This window comes from Eublepharis macularius, chromosome 6 (genome assembly GCF_028583425.1).
Source record: "Eublepharis macularius isolate TG4126 chromosome 6, MPM_Emac_v1.0, whole genome shotgun sequence".
Classification (NCBI taxonomy): Eukaryota; Metazoa; Chordata; class Lepidosauria; order Squamata; family Eublepharidae; genus Eublepharis; species Eublepharis macularius.
Genome location: NC_072795.1, coordinates 130,645,067 through 130,672,008, shown reverse-complemented (window position 1 = coordinate 130,672,008; position 26,942 = coordinate 130,645,067). Strand labels below are relative to the sequence as shown.

The 26,942-nt window shown below is 44.3% G+C and overlaps 1 protein-coding gene across 1 annotated transcript in view; it reads right to left on the bottom strand.

Moving 5' to 3' along the window:
* The window catches only part of LOC129332774 (WASH complex subunit 2-like), a 74,866-nt gene that overhangs the window by 10,442 nt on the left and 37,482 nt on the right, over window positions 1–26,942 (bottom strand). Inside the window, exons 17-26 of the mRNA XM_054984013.1 lie at window positions 24,196–24,294; window positions 21,561–21,653; window positions 16,797–16,945; window positions 13,688–13,799; window positions 12,216–12,383; window positions 9,629–9,745; window positions 8,690–8,815; window positions 5,776–5,880; window positions 1,607–1,669; window positions 1,077–1,259 (exon numbers count right to left, since the gene is read on the bottom strand). Coding sequence (XP_054839988.1) covers window positions 1,077–1,259; window positions 1,607–1,669; window positions 5,776–5,880; window positions 8,690–8,815; window positions 9,629–9,745; window positions 12,216–12,383; window positions 13,688–13,799; window positions 16,797–16,945; window positions 21,561–21,653; window positions 24,196–24,294 — 1,215 coding nt within the window. The remainder of the gene's footprint in view (window positions 1–1,076; window positions 1,260–1,606; window positions 1,670–5,775; window positions 5,881–8,689; window positions 8,816–9,628; window positions 9,746–12,215; window positions 12,384–13,687; window positions 13,800–16,796; window positions 16,946–21,560; window positions 21,654–24,195; window positions 24,295–26,942) is intronic.

Here is a 26,942-nt window from a genome sequence, read left to right as displayed (position 1 = left end):
CCCTCTATTTGGGATACTGCTGAATCCCCTCCAGGTCCCTGGTAGGAAATACCACTTTGCTTTGGCAAAACCAAAATCAGTGGCTCAGCCCTGGCCAACAATTGCCAGCAGAAAACACAGATGTTCTTATGTCTTCTGGAACAGGTGGGGGGCATGGCTAAGTTATAGAACATCTGCTTCAAGTGCAGAAGGACCCGGGTTCAATCGCCAGTAGTATCTCCAATTGGGATGTTCTTATGTCTTCTGGAAGGGGGGCGGGGAGGAGGACGGAGACAAACACACACAATATCTAGCAAACACGAGAAGTCTACGCAGCCACGGTGCAGCGTTTCCAATTCAGCCATAGGACGAGGGCTAATCCTGCCCCATAACTCTCTGCAGCCAAAATCTGCCACCTCCCGGAGTGACAGTCAACGCCAAGACAGCACCATGCTTATCAGATGGGTTGACTTGGATCAATGCATGAATGCCACTATCGATGGGAGCAATAATGAATTAGCACAAGATCCCCAGGCCAGCACTGGCTGCTCATGTTGCCACAATCCTGCTTCTGGGAAACACTATCGCTACACTACATGCCGCCGGGGAGGCTGTTTTTCTTGCACTGAAAAAAAATTGCAAGGCAAAATTGAGAGGGAGAAGAGAATAAAAGGGAGGAGCAAGGAGGGAATGCTCATGGAACCCTTGAGGATGTCCAACGGAACCCCAGCTGGGAAATGCTGATCGAGGCCTATTTCAATTCGGTTTCCAGCCAGACTTGGGGATGGAACATGCCCTGGTTGCCATGGGTCACAAACAAGATTTGCCAGAACCTGAAGTCTCCCCTGCAGTTTCAGGACCAGAAACCAAACATGACTTCAATTAATGACCTAAGCATATGGGGTGGGGGAAGCATAGGGAAATGGGAAAAAACGTACCCTTAAATATACAAGATTTGATTCACTGCATGAAAACAAAATCATCAACTTTAACTGCACCAGGAAAAAAAGCAGGGAAAGGGAAGGTCTAGAAAGAACTAACACATTCTTCTTCTAATTTCTCAAACTATTCCACCAACATCTGCACGATTACATTACCTTGTTTGCATTATGTAAAGTCTCCGCTTGCATGGGATCATCAAAGCTGACTCCCATCTCGCCAGTGTTCCCTGCAACAGGGGCTACTGAAGTGTGATGTGCCCTGTAATGCTCTGAATATGGTGGGGAAGGCTTTTGAGTTCCACTGGGCAGCAAAGCTGCTGGGTTAATATCCAAATTTGCCTTTGGAAGTAATGGAGAGAAGATGGTATTTGTCAGAGTACTATGCCAGGCTGACACAAAGACAGACATGAAAAAAGAAAGAAAAAGCAGAGCTCCAGATTATGGAAGCAGTCGAAAAACAGGGCAGAGAGAGACCCACATATCTGCTCCCCCCAAAGTCCAGTCCAGAAATCAGCCCGTCTTCACCCCAGAAAGAAATATGGCACATCCTATTACACATGCAATCGACAGAAACCAAAAGCTGTATCTGCTAAGCTGAAGCTGGAAGTAAAAAGGATTTATGAAGAATTACAATTAAGGCAGCAAGAGAAGTACACTGAAAATAAAATACAGGTAAAATAAATTACTTGTAATATTCCAATCCGAGGTGCAGGCGCCTTAGGTTTACTGGAAGCAAGGCCAGCTGATTTCTGCATAAAGTTACATTAGACTGAAGTAAATCCTAGTGAATTCGATTTAAAACATTTAAACTGTAAATGAGGGAAGCCTCCAAAGCAGCAGGGCAGCCACAACAAGCTCTGAAGGACCATACCAGGGACGGAGGGGGGGGGGAGCAACCAGTAAATGGGCTTTCACACTGCTGCAAAATGAATACACAGCAGATGTTCTGGGAGGTGATCTAGAAAATAGGTGATTTTTTTTGCTAAGTGGGTTCCAGCAATTTTCATCTAGGAAAAAAAAATCCATGTGGCAAAGTGACTGGTTGTTAATAATGGTGCTTGTGTGCCATTCATTTCACCAGAGCAGGTTTGCTACAGAAGTGGAAATCGTCCAGGGTGTGTTTATGGAAGACACTGAAAGTAACCAGCCTCTTCTGAGAACTGGCAATAATGACTATAATATTAATAGCCACTTAATCTGGCATGTTGTTCACTTTCCCCAACTTCCAAGAGCCAGTATGGTTCAGCGGCTAGATGACAGACTAGGATCTGGGAGACCCAGGTTCGATTCCCGCTCTGCCATGGGTAACCGTTGGGGCAGTCACAAACCCACAGCCTAACCTATGTTGCAGAGTTTGTTGTGAGGGGGAAATGGTGAAAAGGTGAATGACATAAGCCGCTTTGGGTTCCCACCGAGGAGAAAGGCAGGGTATAAAATGAAGTAAAATTTTCAAATTTCCCTGCCCGTCTCCAGAGAAGAAACGGCGCCTTCTTTATTCTTGTCTCCTTTTCTGTTACCTTCCCAAAATCAAATACAAGGCTCAAGTGGTTTAGAATGTATAAAAGGAGAGAGGGTGTAGCTTATCTAGAATCAGGGTGGATAAAAATCAATGATTTTTTTAAAAAAATCAAAAAAATCGGATTTTTTTTTATTTAAATTGGATTTTTTTAAATAAAATGCTTTTTGAGGAAAATATATTACCATCCAAAGGTTATTCCATCATGAAATAAAGATTAGTTTTTAATTATGTAGAATAAGGCTGTATATGTTTTTTTGGTAAATAAATTCCATTAATCCATTCACAATGTCATGCTCTTCCAGAGGTTTTTGTAAGATTATTGGGCAGTTTCTCTGCCTACAAGATATTATCACAGATGCTTGGTTTTGCAGTTCTCAAAACTGAATTTGTGTCAGCTCAGCAGAGATCACATGCCTCTTCTTCACAGCAAAAATGTTATAACATGAACAGAGTTGAGAAAAAGACCTTAACCCTATTGTTCTACAAACCTATGAAGACAGAATCAACCCCTCCAGTGCTAAGTTTCAAGAAGTTCAGTGAATAGAAACAATATTTTTCTGATTGTTTGGAGTGGAATAGATCTGCACAAGAAGAAACTAAGTGTGAGGAGGGAGGGGCAAGCAGTACAAAATGAAAGTGAAACTTTTTGAGCACAATACTGCACAAGTCTTTGGATCTTTTGTGTGTATGACCTGAGGTTTATCACATTCTTTCCTTGGAGGAAAAAACCTATAATGGCAGCAGGCCGTAAAAGAGACCCAGTTTGGGAATACTTTAATGAAGTTCCTTTACCTATCGGTAAGGCAGGCATCTACTTGCATATTAGAGTTATACCAGCAAGAATTAGTCTTTATGTAGAAAACTATGATTTAAAATCAAGCCTTAATGACTAGTGATTTAAATTGTGATTTAAATCAGTTTGATTTAAATCAAATCCACCTTGTCTAGGATGCATTTGTTGTACAAACAGACTCATCTATATGCAATTAAGGGGTTACACTGACAGGGATGGATTGTATGTTATTTTAAAATAACTATATTAAGACATGGAAAGAAATGAAAAAGGATATGTCAAGATGGGATAGGTTACAATTGTTTTTATTGGGCAGGTTATCTGTGATTAAGATGAATGGTTTAACTAGGATGCTGTTTTTGTTTCAGACAATACCTGGCACCATTTAAACAATGGCTTCTATATTTCTAAATTTATATGGCAAGAGAAAAAACCGAGAGTCAAATAGAAAATATTATAAGATGTGAAGGAGAGTGGGGGACTGGGTTTACTGGATTTGAAGCTCTATTTTGCCACCTCCTGTCTAATGTGGATTAAAGAACTGTTATTGCTGAGAAATGATAGGCTTTTGACTTTGGAAGGGCTTAGATTTGGTGGCATGCTTATATACGGTATGATAACGCAAAGGTCAATGTGGATTTTAAAAACCACTACATTAGGCAAGCCATCCTGAGAATATGGAATAAATACAAACAGAGTTTGTGTCGGAAGACACCACTTTGGATCTCAACGCAAGAAGCATTTTATTTAAACAAAAACGGTTAACCTATGGAGATTTATTAGATTTCTCACAAGGAGACTGTAAACTGAAGACAAGGGAAGATTTAATAATTAAAGGTTAGAAATGTCAATGGTTCTTTTATGCACAATTACTAGAATGATTTAAACTTGATAAAAATTATGGGGTTGTGAACAAGAAAAGACAGAATTTGACAAAGAGCTATGTACAAATGATGATCATGTTATCTCCAAAATGTATAGACTTCTTTTGAAATTTGACATGGAAGAAAAATGTGTTAAAGACTGTGTGATAAAATGGGCCAAAAAGTTGGATATAATACATAAATGGATCAATGGGCAAATGTGTGGATAAATGGACTTAAATTTACTTTGAATTCTACACTCAAAGAAAATTTTAATAAAATGATGTGCCATTGGTGTATGTCTCTAGATAAACTAGCTAAAATGGCCAAAAGTATTTCAGATACATGTTGGAAATGTGAACAACATGAAAGGACATTTTATCACCTTTGGTGGACTTGCCATAAAGCAAAAAAAAAAAAAACTGGTCATAAATTCATATGATAATTCAGAAAATTTTGAAGATTAATATAAAACTCAAACCAGAAGCATTTTTGTATTGTCGAAGGCTTTCACGGCTGGAGAACGATGGCTGTTGTGGGTTTTCCGGGCTGTATTGCCGTGGTCTTGGCATTGTAGTTCCTGACGTTTCGCCAGCAGCTGGCATCTTCAGAGGTGTAGCACCAAAAGACAGAGATCTCTCAGTGTCAGTGTCACACACTGAGAGATCTCTGTCTTTTGGTGCTACACCTCTGAAGATGCCAGCCACAGCTGCTGGCGAAACGTCAGGAACTACAATGCCAAGACCACGGCAATACAGCCCGGAAAACCCACAACAGCCAGAAGCATTTTTGTTGGGACCAATGGACAAACATCTGGAAAGCAAGTATGGCACCTTGTTTTTATATATGACTACGGCGGCAAGGCTTTTATATGCACAAAAATGGAAAAGTACAGAATTGCCTTCAATAGATGACTGGGTCGTGAAAATGATGGAGTTAGCGGAGATGGCTAAACTGACAGCACTGAGTAGAGACAGAGCATTGTCTACATTTATAACAAATTGGAAACCCCTTAATTTCTTTCTGCAGGAGAGGTCAAAAATGATGATTTGTGGATTTGACTTTTAAGAAGATAATTTGAGGAAATTAAATAAAAGGGGGTGATATAGAGAAGGTTAAGTTTATGTATTAATAAGACTATATTGTTTATAATGATGTTGTATTTGTCATAAAGAAAACTGAAAATGTTCTATTCTTTTCTTTTCTCTACTTATTTCCAGTTCCTTTCCTTTTCTCTTTTCCTTTTTTTATTTTTATATTTCTTTTCATATTATATATGAAATATATAGACACATACACTTTTCCCTTTAGTGGGATTTTAATCTCTGTATTAAAATAAAAAATTTTAACCACCCAGAGCCCTTATTGGGTATGCCAGAACCCTTGGCCACATGTCCATCCCACACGTGCTCCAAATCTGCCCCCTGCAAGTGAGCCAAAATTACCAAATCCTGTGAAACAGAGCAGCTACAGTTCTCGCATGAATTATCCCCTCAGCCCAATTCTATCACTGGAACAAATTACGAAAATTTGGGCAACATGAGCACAGAGTTTAAGAGTCTTTCCCTGCCCCAGAATACCAGAGAATGTAATAATATGTTTACAACTTTTTTTTTTAAAAAAAGAAGCTGTCTCCCTGCCTCCACACCAACTCTCTTCAAACATATACACAATAAGTACCGGAGGCTTTGTTTTAGTTGAGTTGAAGAGACCGTCCTCGCTGCTGCCGTCGTCATCCCCAAACAAACTTCCTCCAGACGAAAGTTTGGCCCGGGGCTTTGGAATCTGAAACAAGGGTCACATAAACAGATCACACTCGTGTAGGTGCCATATACATTTTTCTTGAAGTATAAAAGAAAGCCAGTCCCTTTATTGGACAGAGGAGTCCGCTTGTGGTATCAAACAATTTTAGATTCTCTATGCCGACTGCTAAATCGAAAAGAGTCCAGTATCACCTTTAAGACTAACCAACTTTACTGTGGCATAAGCTTTCGAGAATCACATGCATCTGATGAAGAGAACTGTGATTCTCGAAAGCTTATGCTACAGTAAAGTTGGTTAGTGTTAAAGGTGATACTGGACTCTTTTCGATTTTGCTACTACAGACTAACACGGCGAACTCCTCTGGATCTATGCCTACGGCTGAGATTCTGCTTGTAGTGATAGTTAGAAAGGGGGGGGGGTGTTGACTGCACCTCTTCAGATGGCATGTAGGTGGCTCAAGTGGATCCACACTTGTCCATGGAAAAAGATCCCTACACCTTTAGTAAACTGCAGTGCCAGGGAGAACAAGGCAGGCAGGACCCCAACTTCTGCATTCAAGGGAGGATCAATCCCTCACACAGGCCATCTCATGGAAGAGCTTGTCTGGATCCCTCCGCACAGACTCAATGCCACCTTGCGACCTGAGTGAAGCAGCCACACTTGGTTGGCATCCAAGAGTTCAACAACCTTATGCAAAGAATGTGCTGGCAAGCAACCCAAGCATACGTGGTAGCTTTGTGTGGCTCATGGCAGAGTCTCAATGGAAGGAGATCCAAAGGAGTTAGCCGTGTTAGTCTGTAGCAGCAAAATCGAAAAGAGTCCAGTAGCATCTTTAAGACTAACCAACTTTACTGTAGCATAAGCTTTCGAGAATCACAGTTGTCTTCGTCAGATGCATGCATGCATCTGACGAAGAGAGCTGTGATTCTCGAAAGCTTATGCTACAGTAAAGTTGGTTAGTCTTAAAGGTGCTACTGGACTCTTTTCAATTTCACTGGAAGGAGACACTAAGCCTGTGCGAAGTCACACAAAGAAGCTCTTTTGCCGTGGCAGCCTCGTGCTAAACTAGGGGTGGCTGACCTTTCACTCAGCCACTGTAATGGCTCAGGGAGGCAGTCCGTTTTTATTACCGTTCCACAGACCAGCGTTTTCCAACCAGCGTTCTGCAGATACCTGAAATTCTGAGAGATTGTCTGAAATCATGGAATAAATAATTTTTTTTAAATACCATGCAAAATTCCCAATATCCCTCAAATATCATGCTTATGAAGGTTAAGAGAGCTGACATAAACATGTATGTGTGTTTACAAATAAATAAATCAGCTCTTTAGAAATAAAATTTCTCGACAATAATTTAGGAATAATTGAATCAGGCTCCTTGCCTGCCATCAACTTTTACTGTCCTGTAAATTTTTTCATTAGATAGGGGTTCCTGAGGATATGAAGAAAAAAGTTTAGGCCAAAATTAAGATTAAGGTAACGCACTACAAAGATAAGAAGTTAAAACACAGGGAAACGATTAACCAAAACAGTTGATATCTAAGTTTGTATAAGTAATCAAGGAGAGGGAAGGAGAGCTATTACAAAATTAAGCTTTGTTGTTATAAATTTTGGCTGCATCTTTCTATTATAGTTTAATTTCAAATGTAGTGCTTGTATAAGTTTCAAACTAATTTCAAATGGACTGTTTGTATATAAGTTTCAAATTAATTCCAAATATAGCGCTTGTATAAGTTTTTTTTAATATGCACTTTCTATTGTTATATCTTTCCTTTTAAAATAAAAATTATATACAAAAAAAATTAATTTAGAAGTTCCTTCATGGAAAAAAGATTGGAAAACATTGCCAGTGTGAGCTAGGCAGTTTGGTGTAGTGGTTAAGAGCAGCAGGACTCTAATCTGGAGAGCCGGGTTTGATTCCCCACTCCTCCTCCGCTTGAAGCCAGCTGGGTAACCTTGGGTCAGTCACAGCTCTCTCAGAGCTCTCTCAGCCCCACCCACCTCACAGGATGTTTGTTGTTGTGGGGATAATAATGACAGTTTGTAAACCACTCGGAGTGGGTGTTAAGTCATCCTGAAGGGATATAAATTGAATGTTGTTGTAGGCCAACAAGTGTCCTAGACAAGCCAAAAAGCACTTCCACACCCAAAAATGTTATTACTGCATCACGCCTTGAATACACAGCCTAAGAAGAAGCCCTGCAGGTCCCTGCTGCCTCTTCTGCAACGTACACAGGGAAACTGCATCATCTTCCTAGGAAAAGAGCTCTGCCCAGATGCCTCCAGTTTACAAAAAACCCTAATGCTTGGAACCGGATAAGCTGCTTCACGTTCACAGTCATTTTAACTCATATGCCATGCTATGTACTTTGGTAGTTGCTACCTTTCCCCTTATCCAAGGCCTGCTTCTTAAGAAGTTTCTCTTTACGGGCTACATCCGTCTCTGTCTTACTGAAAGGACACTCATTTGGCCAAGGGGTTTCTAGAGTTTTGCCACAAATGTGTCTTGGCAGGGAAACAGGGAAAGCTTTAAGAACCATATTCTAGAGGCTGTGAGAACAAAATGAAAAAATACTAGAAGCAATTCTTGGGTCAGTCACAGCTGCTGGAGAAACGTCAGGAACTACAATGCCAAGACCACGGCTATACAGCCTGGAAAATCCACAACCACCATAATTCTTGGGTCGTTTATCCCCTCTGAAGTTGGCATACTGTTGCAATAATAAAAACCTGTTCCTTTCGCTTGTCCCCCCCCCCCCCGTTTCATAATCCAATGCAAGGATCCATTTTTGTGCAACATTTCTTCAGAACTTCACAACAGCTGACTGACCCCTTTCCTGCTGCTGGCAAAAAGATCAACATCTGGATCGTTGTCTTTCTGCATCTTCTGGCTGAACAAAAGTTCTTCATCCTGGAAGACACCTGTGCTTTTGGGACAAGCACTCTTCTCCGAGGGCTAGAAAGGAAAAGAAATCCAGGACAGTTTAAGCCTCCGGTGATGAAGATACAAGAGGTGCTTGTGTCATCCTTTGGGCTAGGAGAGCATTAAACTGGTTTGCACCCATTTCCCACAGAAGCACCACCACTGCTGCCTGCACGGCACTCTGGTCATTCTGTGGGCACTCCAACCACAGGGCACAGCCCCACTAAATTGAAGATGAAGCCTCAAGGCCAGCCAAGAGTTTCGGTGCCCCCTCCCACAAGTACTTTGGGCTGCTCATCTTCTGCTATCTTCCCTAAAGCATAATTCCTCACAAAATCCGTTGTCTGGCACAGCAATTAGATTCTAATAACCTTTGCTTTTATTTGCATGAAACGAACAAGTGGTGGAGTGGTGGAGAACTGTGCGAAGATACTTTCTGTCAAAGATTCCAGTGTGAAACGGACAGAGCTCTTGCACGGTGCTAGCTCCCCTCCCTTCTGGCTACTACCACACTGTTTCTTGCGCATGCGCAGATGTGTAAAAAAATTCAAATTGCATTTGGAATTAAGTCCACGAATGCTAAACGCTGGCAAGCAATTTAACAGTATAGCGCGTCTGTCAGAGTTTAGAAGAAGTATCAGAAGCCATTGTCTATCTGGCTTGCGGAAAAAAAAGTAAGAATCTAGGGCTGTCATCCTAAAAGCATGCTAAGTACGGGCAAAAGGTTGTTCCGAGAGGGGCACAAGCAAGCCCTTCCTGTTTCACAAGCCAAGATGTCAAAAAGTGTTGCAGGGAAACAAGTCACTCTGCAGATGGTACCTCCACAAGCTGCTACAGGGCACTCACTTTTTCTATGTCCTTCTGGGTGCTTTTGCCGCCATCTGCCTCTTCAGTTTTCTCTTCGTCCTCAAACAAGCTGAACACACTTTTGGTCTTTCTCCTGGTGTCTTTCTCTAGCAGAGGCTGAGAAGAAACATACACATTCAGGGCTTTTTTTCAGCTGGAACGCCGTAGAACAGAGTTCCGGAACCTCTTGAAAATGGTCACATGGCTGGTGGCCCCACCCCCTGATCTCCAGACAGAGGGGAGTTTAGATTGCCCTCCGTGCCGCTTCAGCGGCTTGGAGGACAATCTCAACTCCCCTCTGTCTGGAGATCAGGGGGCGGAGCCACCAGCCATGTGACCATTTTCTCCGAGGGCAACCCACTGAGTTCCAGCACCTCTTTTCCCAGAAAAAAAGCCTTGTACACATCTGAATGATCGATTTTACTGGCAGCAGAGTGGTCAGGATTAAAATCTAATTCACTTCTGATTTTTCACCAATGACTAAAAGAGGAACAAAGCTTTTGATTACCTCCCAGAGTTTATGACGTTGCTTCTCGTTTTCCTTTTCTGACTTGCATAAAACATGCCTAGAGTTAACTAGAATCTAGCTGCTAAAAGGCAACATGCCCCAGATACATAAACAGTTAAGCAACTTCCTAAATGACTGTGAATGACAATGGACCATTACAAAGATGACACTGAAAAAGGCTAAGCTCTACACAGTAAGAACCACAAGCATTTACTAACATTGATGGACTGAGCCATACCTCCACATGAGCATCCTATGACACAGTAGCTTTGGTCTGGTGTCTGCATGGCTGGGCAATGCCCAAGTCTCTATTCCTTACTTACACTTTCTTGTGTGCCATCACATGGGACTCTCTCCTTCCAAAACAGACACTTAGATTAGGACTGGTCTAAATCAGCCCTGTGAAGTAATAAATGCCAACTGCTTCAGCTATGTATAGGAGGGAGATGGGAGTGCACATAACTGGCACAGAACATTACAACCATCCCATTTCGAATTCCCTAAACAAACTGACTGTATGGTTGGTTAGTTCCTCTCGAGTTATGGCACATTACTAGATTTCACCTCAGCATTTCTCAAATTGCAGCAGAGATCCATCCAATGACTGTATTTGATTAGAAGAGTTGAGGGGGAAATACAAGAAAGAAAAGGTTATACAGGGAAGTGTTAAAAGCGGTTTCCCTGTATTGCAAGCTGAGGTTGCAGGTAGGCCCGAGGTCTGAAATCCAGAAAAATCATCGCTCCAGGCCTCTCTGTCTCCTTCAATAGTATTTAAACTTAGGGCAAGGGTCCTGCCAGCTGCCCCAAGGTCTCCTGCTCCCCAAAATAACTCCACCCATTATACTGCCTCCTCCTCGTTGCCTCTTCGAAGTCTTCTACAAAGCCCACATTTTCTGTGATGCCTTTGGCTCGACCTTTAAGCCTTTGCTCTGGGCTCAACCAAGCCTAGGTACCTGCAGTTGCACTAGGCACTTTCTTCCCTGCTTCAGGCCAACCCCCTCAAAATTCAGTCGTAATGCCACAGGGCAGGAATCTGACTTTTTGTTCCATGCAGCATTGCATAGGAGTATTTTGTTAATTATCACTAGAGGTGTGCAGCCAAAAAATATTCGGGTTTCCCGCTTCAGGTTTACCCGAAGCGGGAAAACAATTTAAATGTTTTGGTACGTTTAAATGCTTTAGTATGTTCTGTAAAGATTCGGGATTCTTTACGGAGCACACCAGAGCTCAAAGCAGCAGAAAAGTTTTGCTTTCAAATGCCGGCAGCTTTTTGCAGCTGATGGGGGGGGGGTCCCCCTCCCATCAGCTGTAAAGTGGCAGGCGTTTGAAAGCAACACTTTTCTTGTCACTTGCAAGCAGCAGAAAAGTGTTGCTCTTTGCCCCAAACTTCCCGAAGCGATACGAACCGCTTTGAGAAGCTTTGTTTTGGAATTCCCAAATCAGCTTAGCAATGCTGGGGCCCATTTGGGAACCCTGAATCTTTCCAAATCAGGCAGATTCGGGGTAAAAACCCAAACTGGAAACCCGAAGCGCACACTTCTAATTATCAACACCATGAAATTATAACTTCAGCTACCAGGTGTGAACATATGAATATCAAAAATACATTGTGAGCTATGGAGTACCAATTTGCTAGTCTGATTTTATCTAATAATGCCATTGTATTGTTTCTGATATTACATTCTGGTGTGCTTTATTAAAACTGTATTTTGATATTGCTCTTAAGTTTTTGTACACTGTTTTAAGTGTATTTTAATATCATCGAATCGTAGAGTACGAAGGGGCCTTACAGACCATCTCGTCTAATCCCCTGCCCAGTGCAGGAACAGTCTAAAGCATCCACATACGCTAATACATTTAATGCAAACAGCAGCAGCAGCAGCAGGAAGCTTCAGGGCGTTGACAGAGCTGCAAATGACAGGTGGTGCCTGATGGAGAGAGCCAACCCCTGAGCAAGCCAACCAGCCTTAGCTGGCATTTCAGAGCAAGCCTCCCCGTCCAACCTTCTCGCTAATCATGGAGCAGGTTATGCCCGAAAAGCACCCCTCAGAGATTTATTTCAAACAGGTTTCCCCTCACTTTCTCCTTCCTTTGCTTCTCCACTAGATCTTCTTCAAGCCCAAGAGGAGGAAGGGCACCTGGGTCGTCCCACGGTCTCCTCTTCTCTTTCACTGGTTTTTTCTGAGATGTGTCCAGCACATCCTCCTGCTCTCCAGGACGTGACGGGTGAGGAACAGATCCCTGTCCCTGGAAAATTACAAATCATGCTCATTTCAACCATGCAAGAGACGCAGGCCAGCCACAGCTATGAGGTTAGCAAGAGTTCCAAGTTCAGGACACTGCAGAATCTTCCGCATAAGAAGGATTTGACAAAGTGTGGCATTCAGACTATGCGCCAGAGAGTTTTTAAACTCCTGCAGTAATGGTTGTTGTGGGTTTTCCAGGCTGTATTGCCGTGGTCTTGGCATTGTAGTTCCTGACGTTTCGCCAGCAGCTGTGGCTGGCATCTTCAAAGGTGTAGCACCAAAAGACAGAGATCTCTCAGTGTCACACTGAGACCACAGCAATACAGCCCGGAAAACCCACAACAACCATCGTTCTCCGGCCATGAAAGCCTTCGACAATACTCCTGCAGTAAATTACTCTGACCTGGACAGTCCAGGCCACCCCGATCTTATCAGACCTCAGAGGCTAAGCAGGGTTGGCCCTGGTTAGTACTTGGATGGGAGACCACCAAGGATGGCCAAGGTCATCGTGCAAAGGCAGGCAACGTTCACTCCTTGCCTTGAAAACCCTATGAGGTTGCCGTAAGTCAGCTGTGACGTGACCGTACTTTTCATACACACAAACAGAGAGAGGGGGGGGGGGGAGAGGGTCCACGTGTGTTTACAAATTAAGAGGCTGTCAGAACTTCTCTCCCAGAAGACCCACTCCCCAGTGAGGGCAATACAGGATTACATTTAATTCAGAGGCTGATTCCGCACACGTTGGATAATGTACTTTCAATGCACTTTATCAATCATTTGAGGTGGATTTTTTGTTTCGCACACAAAAAATCTGTTCCAAATGATCTATAAAGAGGATTGGAAGTGCATTATTCAATGTGTGCGGAATCACTCAGAATTTCCCATCATACAGTTACTGTCACCCACTGAAGACAGGGGATAAGCTTATAAACTGAGAAGAGTCCACAGCCTGGCCTTCCCACCCAATGCTCACTGAATATATAAGGGCTGATTCCGCACACATTGGATAATGCACTTTCAATGCACTTTATCAATCGTTTGAAGTGGATTTTTTGTTCCACACACAAAAAAAATCCGTTCCAAATGATCTATAAAGAGGATTGGAAGTGCATTATCCAACATGTGCGGAATCACTCAAGGATAAAACAAGCAGACAGCATGTGATTACACCAGTGAGTGATCAGCAAGGTGGATCATTGTTCCTTGACTGGCAGAAGGAGGGGGCGTGGCTAATGAACAAGACAGCTGAACTTCTGGAGAACAGTTGCTTCAATTCTGAATATTAAATTTTTGAGTTGTAAGTACCATTACTGCTGGAGTGCTGGATGAGAGCGGGGAGGATTGAAAGTCAAAGAGAGAGTCTCCATTTGTAGCATCTTCTTCAAACAGGAGAGCTGCTTTCTGAGTTTTTCCTTGACTGCAACAAAAAAAAGGCAGATCTCATAATGAAGGCATCAAATATTAGTGCTTTTGGTTCCAAATATGAATCAGCTGCCTCTCTCAACCCATAGCCTCACCCACCTTGTAGCGCCTGCACCTAGAAGCCTCCAAGAAAGGTGGGAGGAACTAGAATGTGTGGTATTAAATGGCCACATAGAGTGAGCGTTCCAGAGAACTTGTGGCATGGAGAAAATCAGAGGGCTGTGGCTACTAGGAGTCTGCATCAAAACAAAATCCAGGTTACCTGCATCCAGGTTTCAGGGATCCCCCCCCCCAAAAATCTGGGACCCCTGAAAACCGGTAAGATTCTCTAATCCAGTTTGTCAAGATTAGAGAATCCCAAATATATTTGACCAATATTCCCTATGAGGAAAACTATGCGGGGGGATGGGGGGGGATTTTTCAAGCAAACTCCACCAAATTTGCAGAGAACCTACTCCTGACTGTCCTCTAAAGACTCCCCGGGTTTGGGGGAAATTGGACCCCAGAGTCCAATTCTATGGGCCCCTGTACAAGGTGCTCCCAGCCACTCTCCATTGTTTCCTATGGTGGGAAAATTTCCAAACTGGTTCTTAGGCAGAATCACAGAGTTGGAAGGGGCCATACAGACCTTCTAGTCCAACCCCCTGCCCAATGCAGGATGAGCCAGGAAGCGCATAGGGGCAAGGCTGCCACTGGCCAAAGGCACACTCCCAAATGCAACCTTGACCCAGAGAAAGCCCAACAAAATCAAACTGAACCAAGGGAATGGAATCCCCCCAGAATCAAAGTGAAGCAAGAAGATCAACGTCACACTAGAGAATCATGTCAAACCAGCAAATCCCACCAAAACCAAACTGAAGCAAGGGACACTGTTGCAACAGACCAACAGAACCGGCGTCACTCTCAGAAGCCAGACAGAACAATCAGCAAATAAATGAACACCAACTATCTAGTACACTAACGCCAAAGTTCAATTTGGCAAAAGCCAAAGCGCTCTCACACACAACAGCAAAAGCAATTTTTAAAAGGTTCACTGTACGAAAAAACTTGTCCCTTTCCCACCCTAACCCTCCCAAACACCAGGCCAATTCCCCTTTCCCCAAAAGCATGAAAAACCAGCGAGTCCACAACTCTCAAATCAGTTCTTCCAGCAGGCAGCATAGGTCTCCTAGCAGGAGGCAGGCAGCAAATCCACCGGTCAATCCCTTCCCAAAGGCAAAGGGAAGAGAGCAGGGCAAGCAAGAGAGCCAGTGGCACTCAGCAGCAGTCTCCCTTCCAGACCAGGCCACGCAAAAGAGATGCTGCTGTGAGCCAAGCCTGCCTTTTAATTCCCTCGCAGGCAGTTTGAAAAAGGCTCTCTCCTTCTCCAAGAATCCCACTGGCCAGACAGAGAAAAGCTCTTGCATGGATTCGCCACTCACTCCCCCCCCTCCCTGCCTCACTCCCCCTCCCTGCCTCACTCCCCCCTTCCTCCTCCCCCTCCCCTCTTGGAAAACAGCCAGCCAAGAGGCTGAAGCGGCGTTTCCTGGATTAACTCAGATTTATTTGGGAATCTTGATCCAGGTTCCCAGATCAGATCCAGGATTCTCTCATCTGATCCAGGAAAGCTGGATTTAGCTGGATCGGCTTAAATCTGGCTTTCCCCCCTGATTCCTAGCCCCAGATCATACACTCCTAGTGGCTATCCTTGGCTAGCAGTTACCCAAGAAGGGCATACCAGGGCGTGGTGACTCTGTATGTCAGAATACGCAAGAAAAGAGGGAGGAGGGAGAGTCTCCCCAATGGAATCACCACAGGTGGTCAACAGCCTAACTTAATGCTGGGATGGATTACTGCCCCTATAAACAAAACTTGACGAGTGATCAGGGAAACAAGAAAGAAATGAGGCAGGCACCCAGTGTAGAAAGTTGCGTAACAGAAAGGGACTTCAGCTACCCACACCTTGACTGGGCAAAGTATGTTTAAGCCGTAAGAAAGACATAACTTCTAGATGCATTACAGGACAGCACCCTGAGGCGTGAAGAGGATTAGAGTGGGGGCAACCCTGGGCTTGGCACTGAATGGCAGGCAGGGCCTAACGGGGCAAGACGTAACTATGACTGCACAGTTTGAGAACAGCAATTACAGTGATAATACAGACAGCGTTTATGCGAATGGAAGAGTGCCCAAAAATCCAACCTGACCACATTTGATTTCAAAGAGGGAATATTTAAAAACACAAGTGAACTAAGAAGGAAGCTGAAACTGAGGGTAAAAGCACACGCACACACAACAAAGACGCTTATTCTAGGCAATTGTCACGTGATAGTTAATTTGAAAAAGCAACCTTTATAAATGGTTCCTGTTATAAATGGAACAACTTCTATCCCGTTCTGTGTGATAGGCATTGCTTACAGATTCTCTGATCTGTTTGAAATTATACATACTACACTTTTGGTTGCTATTCTATAGCAACTTTTTCCCTAGAGCTCTGTGATTGGATCTCAAATTATATATGACCTAGAGATGATATTCCTTTTTTCAAACCTATAGGTGACATTTTAAACCCTTCTACTCAGTATTAAATATTGGGAGTTTCTGGGAGTACCTTCTAAACCTTTTCAACAACATTTTTGGCCATTTTTCTTGCACAGTTTTCATGAATTACATTATGATGTTCTTGAAGCTCTTCTCTGCATTTGTATGTTCACTGCAGTTAATACCTGAATTTAAATAAAACTGAGTTTTATGTCACCTTAGTGCAGCTAATTTTCCCACCCATAGGCAAACAAAGCAATAGGGGGCCTGGCTTTTGGTTTGCAAAGAACACCACACAGATTTATGCCACATAACAATACTCTTTTCACTCAATTTAATCCACTTTGAGTCTCAGTGAGAAAGGGGGACTATCAATAATGCAAGTAAATATAAAGTGTCAAAATAGCACCCTATTGGATGCTACTTAAATAAGACACAGCTGTCCCAAGAGACTTTCAGACACCAGACCTATTACCTGTCCTTAGTGAGTGCAAACAAATCCTCCTCCTCTTCGTTGGCGTCCTCCTCAAAGAGGCTCTTCTTGTTTACAGCGTGGCTGACTGCAGCCTTTGCCACTTCCTTTTTCGCAGGAGGTTTGATCGTTGCAGCAGTATTCCAATGATCCTAAAAATAAATAAATCCAACCATTATTGCTTTTCAAACAGCCTTTCCATTGCTTTCCTGAAATTCTCACGGCTAGGGACATATCAGATCCTATCACTGAATACCCACATTAACTGGAAGTCTCCTGGGACCGTGAAACACACCAGCCCAAGAGCATCCTAGAAAACCACATTCTCTTTGTATTGTCGAAGGCTTTCACGGCCGGAGAACGATGGTTGTTGGGGGTTTTCCGGGCTGTATTGCCGTGGTCTTGGCATTGTAGTTCCTGACGTTTCGCCAGCAGCTGTGGCTGGCATCTTCAGAGGTGTAGCACCAAAAGACAGAGATCTCTGTGTCACAGTGTGGAAAAGATGTAGGTCATTTGTATCTACTCAGGAGGGGTGGGGTTGAGCTGAGTCATTCTGTAAGAGTTTCCCAGGGTGTGGAATGCTAATGGCGGGAGGCTTCACTGTATCCTGAGGAGGGTCTTTTGCATATGGATTGGTGCTTGATGTGCTAATCTTCTCTGCAGGGCTATTGTCGGGTGTGGAGTGTTTTGTTGGCCTGGTGTTTTTCAGAACTGGAGCCCATGCTCTGTTCATTCTTAAGGTTTCTTCTTTCCTGTTGAAGTTTTGCTTATGCTTGTGAATTTCAATGGCTTCCCTGTGCAGTCTGACAAAGTAGTTGGAAGTGTTGGTGCTACACCTCTGAAGATGCCAGCCACAGCTGCTGGCGAAACGTCAGGAACTACAATGCCAAGACCACGGCAATACAGCCCGGAAAACCCCCAACAACCACATTCTCTTTATCCCAAGACATGAGGGGATGGAGTCATCAGTCCCAAGTAGAGATGGGCACGAACCGAAATACGAACCAAAATTCGTCATGAACTGGGCTGGTTTGTGGTTTGCGAACTGGTGGTTCATCAGAGCCCATTTCTGACGAACCACGATGAACTTTAGGCCGGTCCATTTTTCGTTTCAACACTGCAGCCATCCTGGCACCATCAATCAATTTCCTAGGAAACCGGAGATGGACTTTCTGCAGTAGAGGTGTTCACCTAGCTGCTTTTCAGCTGATACGAAGCGTGTAAAAGCAGCAACACTTTTCTTGCTGCTTTCAAAGGGCCTGCCACCTTTTTAAGCTGAGAGGAGGGGCATCCCCCTCCCATCAGCTGAGGTCCTTTTTGCACTGGAACTTATTTGTTCTGCTTCCCATGTTTGCAGGAGTTTGCTTATACCCTGCTGGCTTTAAAAGCCAGGAAAGGGTCAAATGGCTGGTCTTTCTCTTCCTCCTTTGGGGTATGCACTCTCTTTCTTTCTTTCAAAGGCAAGAAAGGGTTGTAACTTGTAATACTGCAACATTGCAATGTTACTGCACATTCCTCCTGGCTTTAAAAGCCAGGAAAGGATTAAATGGCTCCTTTCCCCTCCCTCCCAGGCATGTTTCAGGCTTTGAAAAAGAGAGAAACAAACGAGCGTTTTGCACTGTCCTTTGGAAACAAAGTGGCAGGGAAGCTGCTGCTTCATCCCTTCCCACCTTCCCAGCTATTTCATTTCCAAAGGGCTGTGCAAAACGCTTGTTACAACCCTTTCTGGCTTTTGGAAAAAAAAGAGAGAGCGACCCCAAAGGAGGAAGGGAAAGACCAGCCATTTAATCCTTTCCTGGCTTTTAAAGCCAGCAGGGAATAAGCAAACTCCTGCAAACATGGGAAGCAGAAATGATACTGAAACGCTTTGAAGTCTCAATGTGAAAAGGACCTCAGTTGATAGGAGGAGGATGCCCCTCCCCTCAGCTAAAAAAAGCAGCTGGTGTTTGAAAGCAACAACACTTTTCTTGCCATGCAAGAAAAGTATTGTTGCTTTCAAGCTGGCAGCTTTTTTCAGCTGATGGGGGATCCCCCTCCCATCAGCTGAAAAGTGGCAGGCATTTTAAAGGGGGAAACGGGAAGCGCAAACCCCTACTCTGCAGATCTTCTGCTGCCCTGAAAGTGATGTTTTCACGAACCAAACAAACCAGTTCACAAACCAGGGCAAGTTGTGGTTCGTGTAATGTGATGAACCACAAACTGCATAGTTCGGATTTTTCTCGGTTCGTGCCCATCTCTAGTCCCAAGATGCACAGATGCAGCGCCATTGCCAGGCCAGGGGCCATGACCAACAGCTTGTAGGGGATGCAGGTGCCACTCTCGGCCCCACTCCCAAAGACTGTCAAGCTCTTCTTATGTTCTCGTCAGCTTTAAAAGGGGATTAGCCATATTCGTGGTCTATTAGTGGCTACAAGCCATGGGGACTAAAGGCAACCTCTACATTCAAAGGCAGCAAACCTCTGTGCACTAGTACCAGGAGGCAATTTCAGGAAAAGGTCTTGACCTCTATGCCCTATTGCTGGCCCTCTTTAGTAACTGACTGGCCATGGTGTGAAACAGGATGCTAGACTAGATAGACCACTAGTCTGACCATGGAAAGGATGCCTCTAAGAATTTAAAGATTTTAAACAACTTCCTGTTAAACAGTTCCTCCCAGAACCCATTTCTAGACCTGAGATGGTGGAGCCACCATATCGGAGGAGAAATGGGCAGAAAGATTTTCCCTGTACCATTTTTGCTATGGAGATTAACAAGGCAGCTGTCCTTTCCCATGAGACTTCTCTCTTGTTTCATGTTCAGGGGAATCCCAATCAAAAGCCTGCCCAGACACATCTATGCTGTACTCCTCGACAGCTTGCTGAACAGTATATAGATTGGGGGGCCCCAAACCTCCTAACCCTGGTTGCTGATAACAGCCATTCCAGAAATCAGGGAGGCGGGAGACTCTTTGTTTTGTGAGACTGAAAAGCTCTACCTTACCCAAGGCCTTGACTTTCCAATCTCCAGTTTCATTCTGGAGTGTACCCACGTTTGAGTCATAAACTCCAGACTCAGCTTGATTAAAACATATTTTAATAGCTTGAGGAGTGGTAGAAAGCATAAAAAACTCACACAGAGGCAACAGGCATAAAAAAAGAAAGCTAACTGTTGCTACATAAAAATCTGCCTAGTAAAAAACTCAAGAGCTTAGCATCTCTGACTGGCACCCATACATTGCTCATCTTACCCATCTGGCAGAATGCATTGCCCCTCCATGCTTAGGTGGTCCTGCATGGGGACATGCCAAGGTGGAATGAATAGAGAAGGGAACTGGATGAGCTGAGAACCCTCTTTTCTAGAACTCAGCAACCCAAGGCCAATCACACAGCAACCCAACACAGCAACCCATCACACAGCAACCCAAGGCCAATCAGGGCAAATCGGTTAATTGGTGTTTCAGCTGTATGAGAAACTAGGGAGTAAAAACTGAGGCTTCCTGGGAAACAAAAGCTCCCAAGGTCAACTCACAGGGAACTCAGAGACAGCTCTGCAGGTGTTGATGAGTTTAGCCAGCACGTATCTGACCAGGCTGGTGCCTGAAAACACGATCTGAACCTAAGTTCAGCCATTTTACCCTAGCTAAGACTGATGGTTCCTTACAAACAGGAGGGCTCCTTCTCAGAGAGAGGAAATGCCCTGGTCTCTGGGGGCTGCAGATGTTCCACCCCAATCTCCTTGTGAGGAAGAATCTACACCCCCCCCCCAAAAACCCAGTAACAGAGGGAATAAGGGGATGATTTGCATCATATCTCAGGATGTAGGCCGGAGTAGGCATGCCACACAGCCTCCATTAATTGCTCTTTACATTTCTACATTGCTGATCTCCTGGTCAGTTGGCATGCCACACAGGAAGACTCAGGACGTAGTTTAAATGTTTCACAATAACTCTCTCATCTTTCACAGAGCACAATATTCCCATACACTCTAAGTAATATTCTTACATGTCTTAAAGGTCCACTGTGTTCCTCTCGCTATGTTTCATAGATAAGACAAAAGCCTGATCACAGCATATTTGCGTAGTTGGCTGCAACTGGTTTGGAATGTGTAACTGTTGCTACAATTGTTGCTATAGAAAGCTTCTTAATAAAACACTCGCCTCCATGTTGGAGGGACAGACTTTGCATCCAGATCTTGTCTCGTGTCGTTACTACATCAGGAGTCATCGCAGCCTGCTCCCTCTCTACCAAGGAAGAGGCAGGAAAAAAGAAAGAAAGCCTCTCTGACCCAAGGCTCAACTGTCACAGTGTCAAATAGGGGAAGAAGGCCACCTTGGACCATGGGCTTATCACAAGCATGATGGGGAAATGGGAGGAGGAGAACAGTGACCACAAGCAGGACATCCGGTTGTCTTTTTCACGTAAATGGTTTTTCCTCCTCAAGGCCCTCAGAACTAAGAACGGGCAAAGAACAAAGAAATGTAGATAACGATAAAAACACTTGTGACTCTTTGGATGAGCTCAACTGTTAATAGAGCTGACCCTTGTCTGTAGCAAAGCAGAGGTGTTAATCTAGAGGTGAAGTGCCTTCCTGGGCATCTCAGGGGAAAGCTCTGTTCTCGTTTCCATCTCCCTGAAGCAGAGCGGCTGAAAGGAACATCAAGCGCCGTCAGCTCAGACACTAAACAACTTCCAAGATGAGAGTTAAAAACCGTGCATAAAACTACCTCTACTTCAAGTTAGCTGAGAACAGCAACGGCAGCTATTTTTATATACATTTTGCGCTTGGTACCTCCTCGTCGCTGCTGCTGAAGAGCAAACGGGCTGCTTTCTCTGGAGGTGGTTTGGACGCTTGTGCCTTCGTAGGAAAAGACCCGAAGAGTTCCTAAGAGACACAGACAGAAGAATTCATTTGCTGCAAGAGTCAGGGAGGCGGGTTTCCCAGGAAAATGTGGACCGGAAACTTGTCAAATTCCAATTTAAAAAAAAGAATCTAAATATTTAAATAATGTTAACAAAAGGAGACACAAACACAACAAGTAAGGGTGTGGGCCATGTACAAGCACTGGGATTTGTCCAGACTTCATAGCCTATATTTAACCCACCTAACGTGATGGATTAGCAGCACAACAGCTACTGGAGCAGGCATGTTGGAAACCACAGAAGAAAGGATCATTTATGTCAGGTTCTGCCAGGGGATTCTCCTAAACTACTTCTAAACTAAACCCAGCTTCTGACAGACTGGCTCCAGAAGGGGAAAAAACCTAAACCCCCCAAAGCCTGACTGTCCAGCGGCAACAATCCCTTCCCTGCCTCCCTAGGGGTGAACGATCCGTATCTCCAATGGTGGCTGCGAAAGAGCCGCCCCAAAGGACAGCAGCTGTTCAGGACAACCGGGCACAGTCCTCCCCCTCTCCATGTCAACCATTGCCCTTTGATGGGATGGGACTTTAGAAGTCTCTGAACCCCCAGGCTCCTCCCAATCACACAGTTGTAATCTTCTGCATCCTCTCGCAGCGGCTTTTGATGCCATCAACCATGGTATCTCCTGGATTCCCCATAAGGGGTGGGCCCTGAGCTGGTCCTCGTTCTTCCTGGAGGGGAGATGTCAGGTGGGGGTGCTAATGGATTTCAGTTCTCTCTTGGGCCATTTCTAATGGGTGGTGCAAGATTCCATCCTCCCCCTCCCCCCAATGCTGTTTAAATCCTGTATGAATTTGCTGGGAGAGACCATCTGAAGAGCTGGAGGGAATTGTTATTGATTTGCTGAAATGTAAAATGAGAAAAACAAGGACCATAATAATGATGATTATGATAGATTTATATACCGCTCCTCAGGACAACTTAATGCCCACTCAGAGCCATTTACAAAGTACGCCATTATTATCCCCACAACAAAACACCCTGTGAGGTGGGTGGGGCTGAGAGAGCTCCAAAGAGCTGTGACTGATCCAAAGTCACCCGGCTGGCTACAAGTGAAGGAGTGGGGAATCAAACCCAGAACTCCAGATTAGAGTTCTGCACTCTTAACCACTACACCAAACTGGCTCTCTGGCCATGAAAAAATACATATAATAATAATAACAATAACAACAACAATAACAACATTTGAATTATACACTGCCTTTCAGGACAACTTAATGCCCACTCAGAGTGGTTTACAAAGTATTTTATTATTATCCCCACAATAAACATCCTATGAGGTGGGTGGGGCTGAGAGAGCTTTGAGAGAGCTGTGACTTCCCCAAGGTCACCCAGCTAGCTTCAAGTGGAGGAGTGGAGACTCAATCCCAGTTCTCCAGATTAGAGTTCCGCGCTCTTAACCACTACACCAAACTGGTTCTCTAATCAATGTGAAGTACTAAACATTCTTGCAGCATCTATAGAATCACTACCACACCTGAAGCTACCTTATACTAAATCAGATCCACGGTCCATCAAGGCCAATGCGGTCTACTTTAACTGGCAGCACCTCTCCAAGGCCTCAGTTAAAGGTTTTTCCACGCTGCTTTTTTAAGATCCTTTCTAAATGGAGAGGCCAGGGATTGAACCCGGGACCTTCAGCCTATCAAGCAGATGTTCCACCTCTAAGCCATGGACCCTCTACATACAACAAAGACATTGGGATGAAATTCCAGATGGTGTACTCTTTTTAGGCCTGTTCATGAGGCTCTCTTCCATAATACAGTTCCAATCAGTTACTGGGAGCAGGTCAGGTGACTGAGACAGCTTGCTCCACACACAGCCACAGCAGAGTTATAGGAGTTAAAATCCACATCCGTGATGATCTAATCAAATCCCAGTTTTCCTCTTCCAGCAGCATCATATCCAAATTCAGATTCTGACATTTATTTAGTATATTTTTACCCCAACCTCCTCAAAGGAGCTCAGGGAAAAATGAGTCCTTCTCTGCCTTCCTCCATTTCATTATCATCACAAGCCTGTGAAGTGGGGCAAGCAGAGAGTAGCTGTCCCAAGGTGACTCCGTGAGCTTCAGGGGCTAAGTGGGAATTTAAACTCAGGTCCGCTCAAGTCAGCGCCCAGCATCCTATGCGTGCCATGCCGACTCCCTTTGTGGTGCTGTGTCTGCACCCTCTTCTCATCTCCCCTCCTTGCTGATTCAGTTCTGGTAATGCTGCCCAAGGCTTTTACTCTTAGAGCAATTCACTCCCAAGGAAAAGCTCTCAGGTGGAAGTAGGCCATGTGCCACAGCTGGCGCTAACTCCATCCAAAAAAAGCCACATTCTCTCGCCTTTTTTACCGGGCAGGCCTGTGGGGCCCCACTGATGCTCCTGAGAACGGGGGCAGGCGGGAACGGACCACAAACAACTGGCTTTTGCAACTCCCCCCCGCAGGCCACCAGTAGTTAGGGACAAGGCTTTCCCTTATTCTGAAGGGAAACCCAGCCGCTTTCAAGCATCCCTCACCTCTTCGTCCTCATCCTCAAACAGAGATAGCGGCGTTTTTGCTGCTCCTTTGCTGGGTAAGCCTGAGCTCTTTCCAGACTGAATGGAAGAAAACAAATCCTGGAGGATGCAAAGAAATCTGTTATTAACGTTTAAGGAACATCTCTGTTTATTTAAAAGCACTCAAAGACGGAGCGAATGACACATTGCTGGGGGCTGGGCAGAGCTGGCAAAGGCTTATTTATTTACTTCATTTAAGCCCCCCACCTTTCTTCCCAGTGGGAACACAAATCAGTCTATATCGTTCTCTTCTAACAACCACCCTGTGAGGTAGGTTAGGCCAAGAGTGTAAGCAAGTAAGCTTCCATGGCAGGGTGGAGATTAGAGGCGGGCACAAACTGGGAAAATGGTGGTTCATTGCAGTCCGTGGTTCATCTCATTTCAAGAACCTCGAACTGCCATGAACTTGCCTGGTTTGCAAACTGGTTCATTTGGTTCGTTACTTCCAGGGCTTCAGAAGGTCTGCAGAAAGCCCATCCTTCCCCCCACCCCCACCCCACTGCCTAGGTAACAGATTGATTGGCGCCAGGCTGCCTGCAGTGACGAACCGAAAAACGAACCATATGACTTGCTCTAAAAATCATAGCGGTTCGTCACAGTGCTTCAGAAATGAGCTCGGACGAACTGCCGATTCGTGAACCAAAAAACGGCCCAGTTTGCGATGAACTTTGGTTCGTATTTTGGTTCATGCTCATCTCTAGAGGAGATTCAAACCCGGGTCCCCCAGATCTGAGGCTTGACACTAACCACCGCACCACACCAGCTCTTGGCTTTCTTCCTGAGACTTCCTACGCGTCCAGAAAAACACCAGTGGGTGAAAAGGGTTCCCATCCACACCCCTGTTCACTGTTGTGTGTATGCTGCACGCTCACTACTCTCCAACTACCAAGGGTCTTGCTAATGACTGGCAGAGTGCAGCAAACACAAGACGACTTCTGGGCAGAGGCTTAGCTGAGATCTGGCTGGTGTGGGCAGGACAGGAAGGCTCGAGACTTCTGTCATCCCACACATGAGGTGAAACTGAACTGTTCAGAAGGGAGTTTTTATACAGGGAATAGGGTTTCAGCATAATGGAGTGTGCCAGGAAGGTGCTTTTATAAAGGGAACAGAACTGTAGTCTATATTACTTGTATGTATTACCTGTTTATTCTATGTATTAGCCTGCTCTTACCATATCACTCTCTACTTTTATAATTCATTCTCTGTATTGTTTGACAAACCATATCCGATTCTTTTATTTATTGTTTCTAAGCTGCAATCCTAGTTTGATTGCGTTGTTTGTTAGGTCTCTTATGCTAGAACCGTTCAATCCAGTGATTCTCAAGGAAGTGCAGTGTCGCTTCTGGGTTTCTCAGGAAGGGAGGTCCCCACCTGCCAATGCACTTCCCCTCTCCCTTTCTCCCACTGGAGCGCTGGCAGGCAAGACCTGCTGGGTGCAGCAGACCTCCCAGCCCCAGAGGGCAACCCTAGTTTCAAAATATGCGGTCCAATAGTCAGGCTCTGAGGACGGTATTGACATGGATATATGAGGGCTCTCCTCTGCTCCAGTGTGAGTGGAGGAACTAGAACTCCCCTTGAACCATAAAACCACAAAGAGCAGAAATTGGGGGACAGTCTTAAGAAAGGAAGGAGGGGTGGAAAAGGAGCTCAGCTTGGAAGGTGGGGGAAGGTGGTGTTTAGCTAATCAATACAAAAAGCCACTTTATTATTCTACCCCATGGCCAGGTCTAAGTGCTTAGTTTTCACCTTTGACCACTACATAAGGAGTTTCCTCCTCAGCAGAATAGCTGTATATTGCTTATTCGATTTTTTAAAGGTTAGCAGGTTCATGGCATTGAAGCCTTTTTTTTTTTTTTACTTATATGCAATACAGGTAAAGTTAATTTAAAAAACAAGACCTAGGGAAGAAAAGAAACCGTAACCTGTTGATCGTACATATAGTTCAGCTTAAGCACCAGGAAATCGCGAACAAAGCTGCCAAGAAAACCCAATTAAGCAATAATTTTATCCTGGGGCGAGTCTCTTCTTACAGGGGCCACAAGGGGAAAATTTGGGCCCAGCCACCAAGGGAGGGTTCGGACAATGTAACAAAGTGATGAACAACATTAAGCAGGCAAAAGGTGAACAAGATTCTAATTCACACACACACCCCAAACTGAGTTCCTTTCCTCCTCATTTTATACATTTCCCCAGCAAACATGAAATGGATCTAAACCGGATCAAAACCAGTTCAAAATGCCTCAACTGGAGAATTTTAAAAAAGCACTGCTGAACTGAACTGGAATTGAAGTCCATTTTTAATGGTTTGGCTCCAGGATAGAAATCTTATTTTCCTCAATGTGGTTAAAGCAAAGTTATTGAGCAACTTAAGCAAGTCATTCCTGGTTACTTCCGCCTTCCGCTTAATGAAGAATACTCTCAGCCATCCAAAGACGGGAACGATCCTTATTAGAAGGATTTCTCTCAGCCTTCCAATTTAGAATGTCTCCCCAGAGCATAGAAAATTCAATTTGTGCATAGAAAGAGGACAAGCGTTATATAAAAAGTAACAGGCAGTCCATGTTTCCTGTTACAATAAAAAGCGTACTTTCCAAAAAACAGCAAATCCTTTGAAACTTTAAAATTATCAGACACCGAATCAGTCGTGGTTACCAATTTCACATGCTGGCAACGGAGCAAGTCAATTATACACGGGAGCTGGTTGTGAA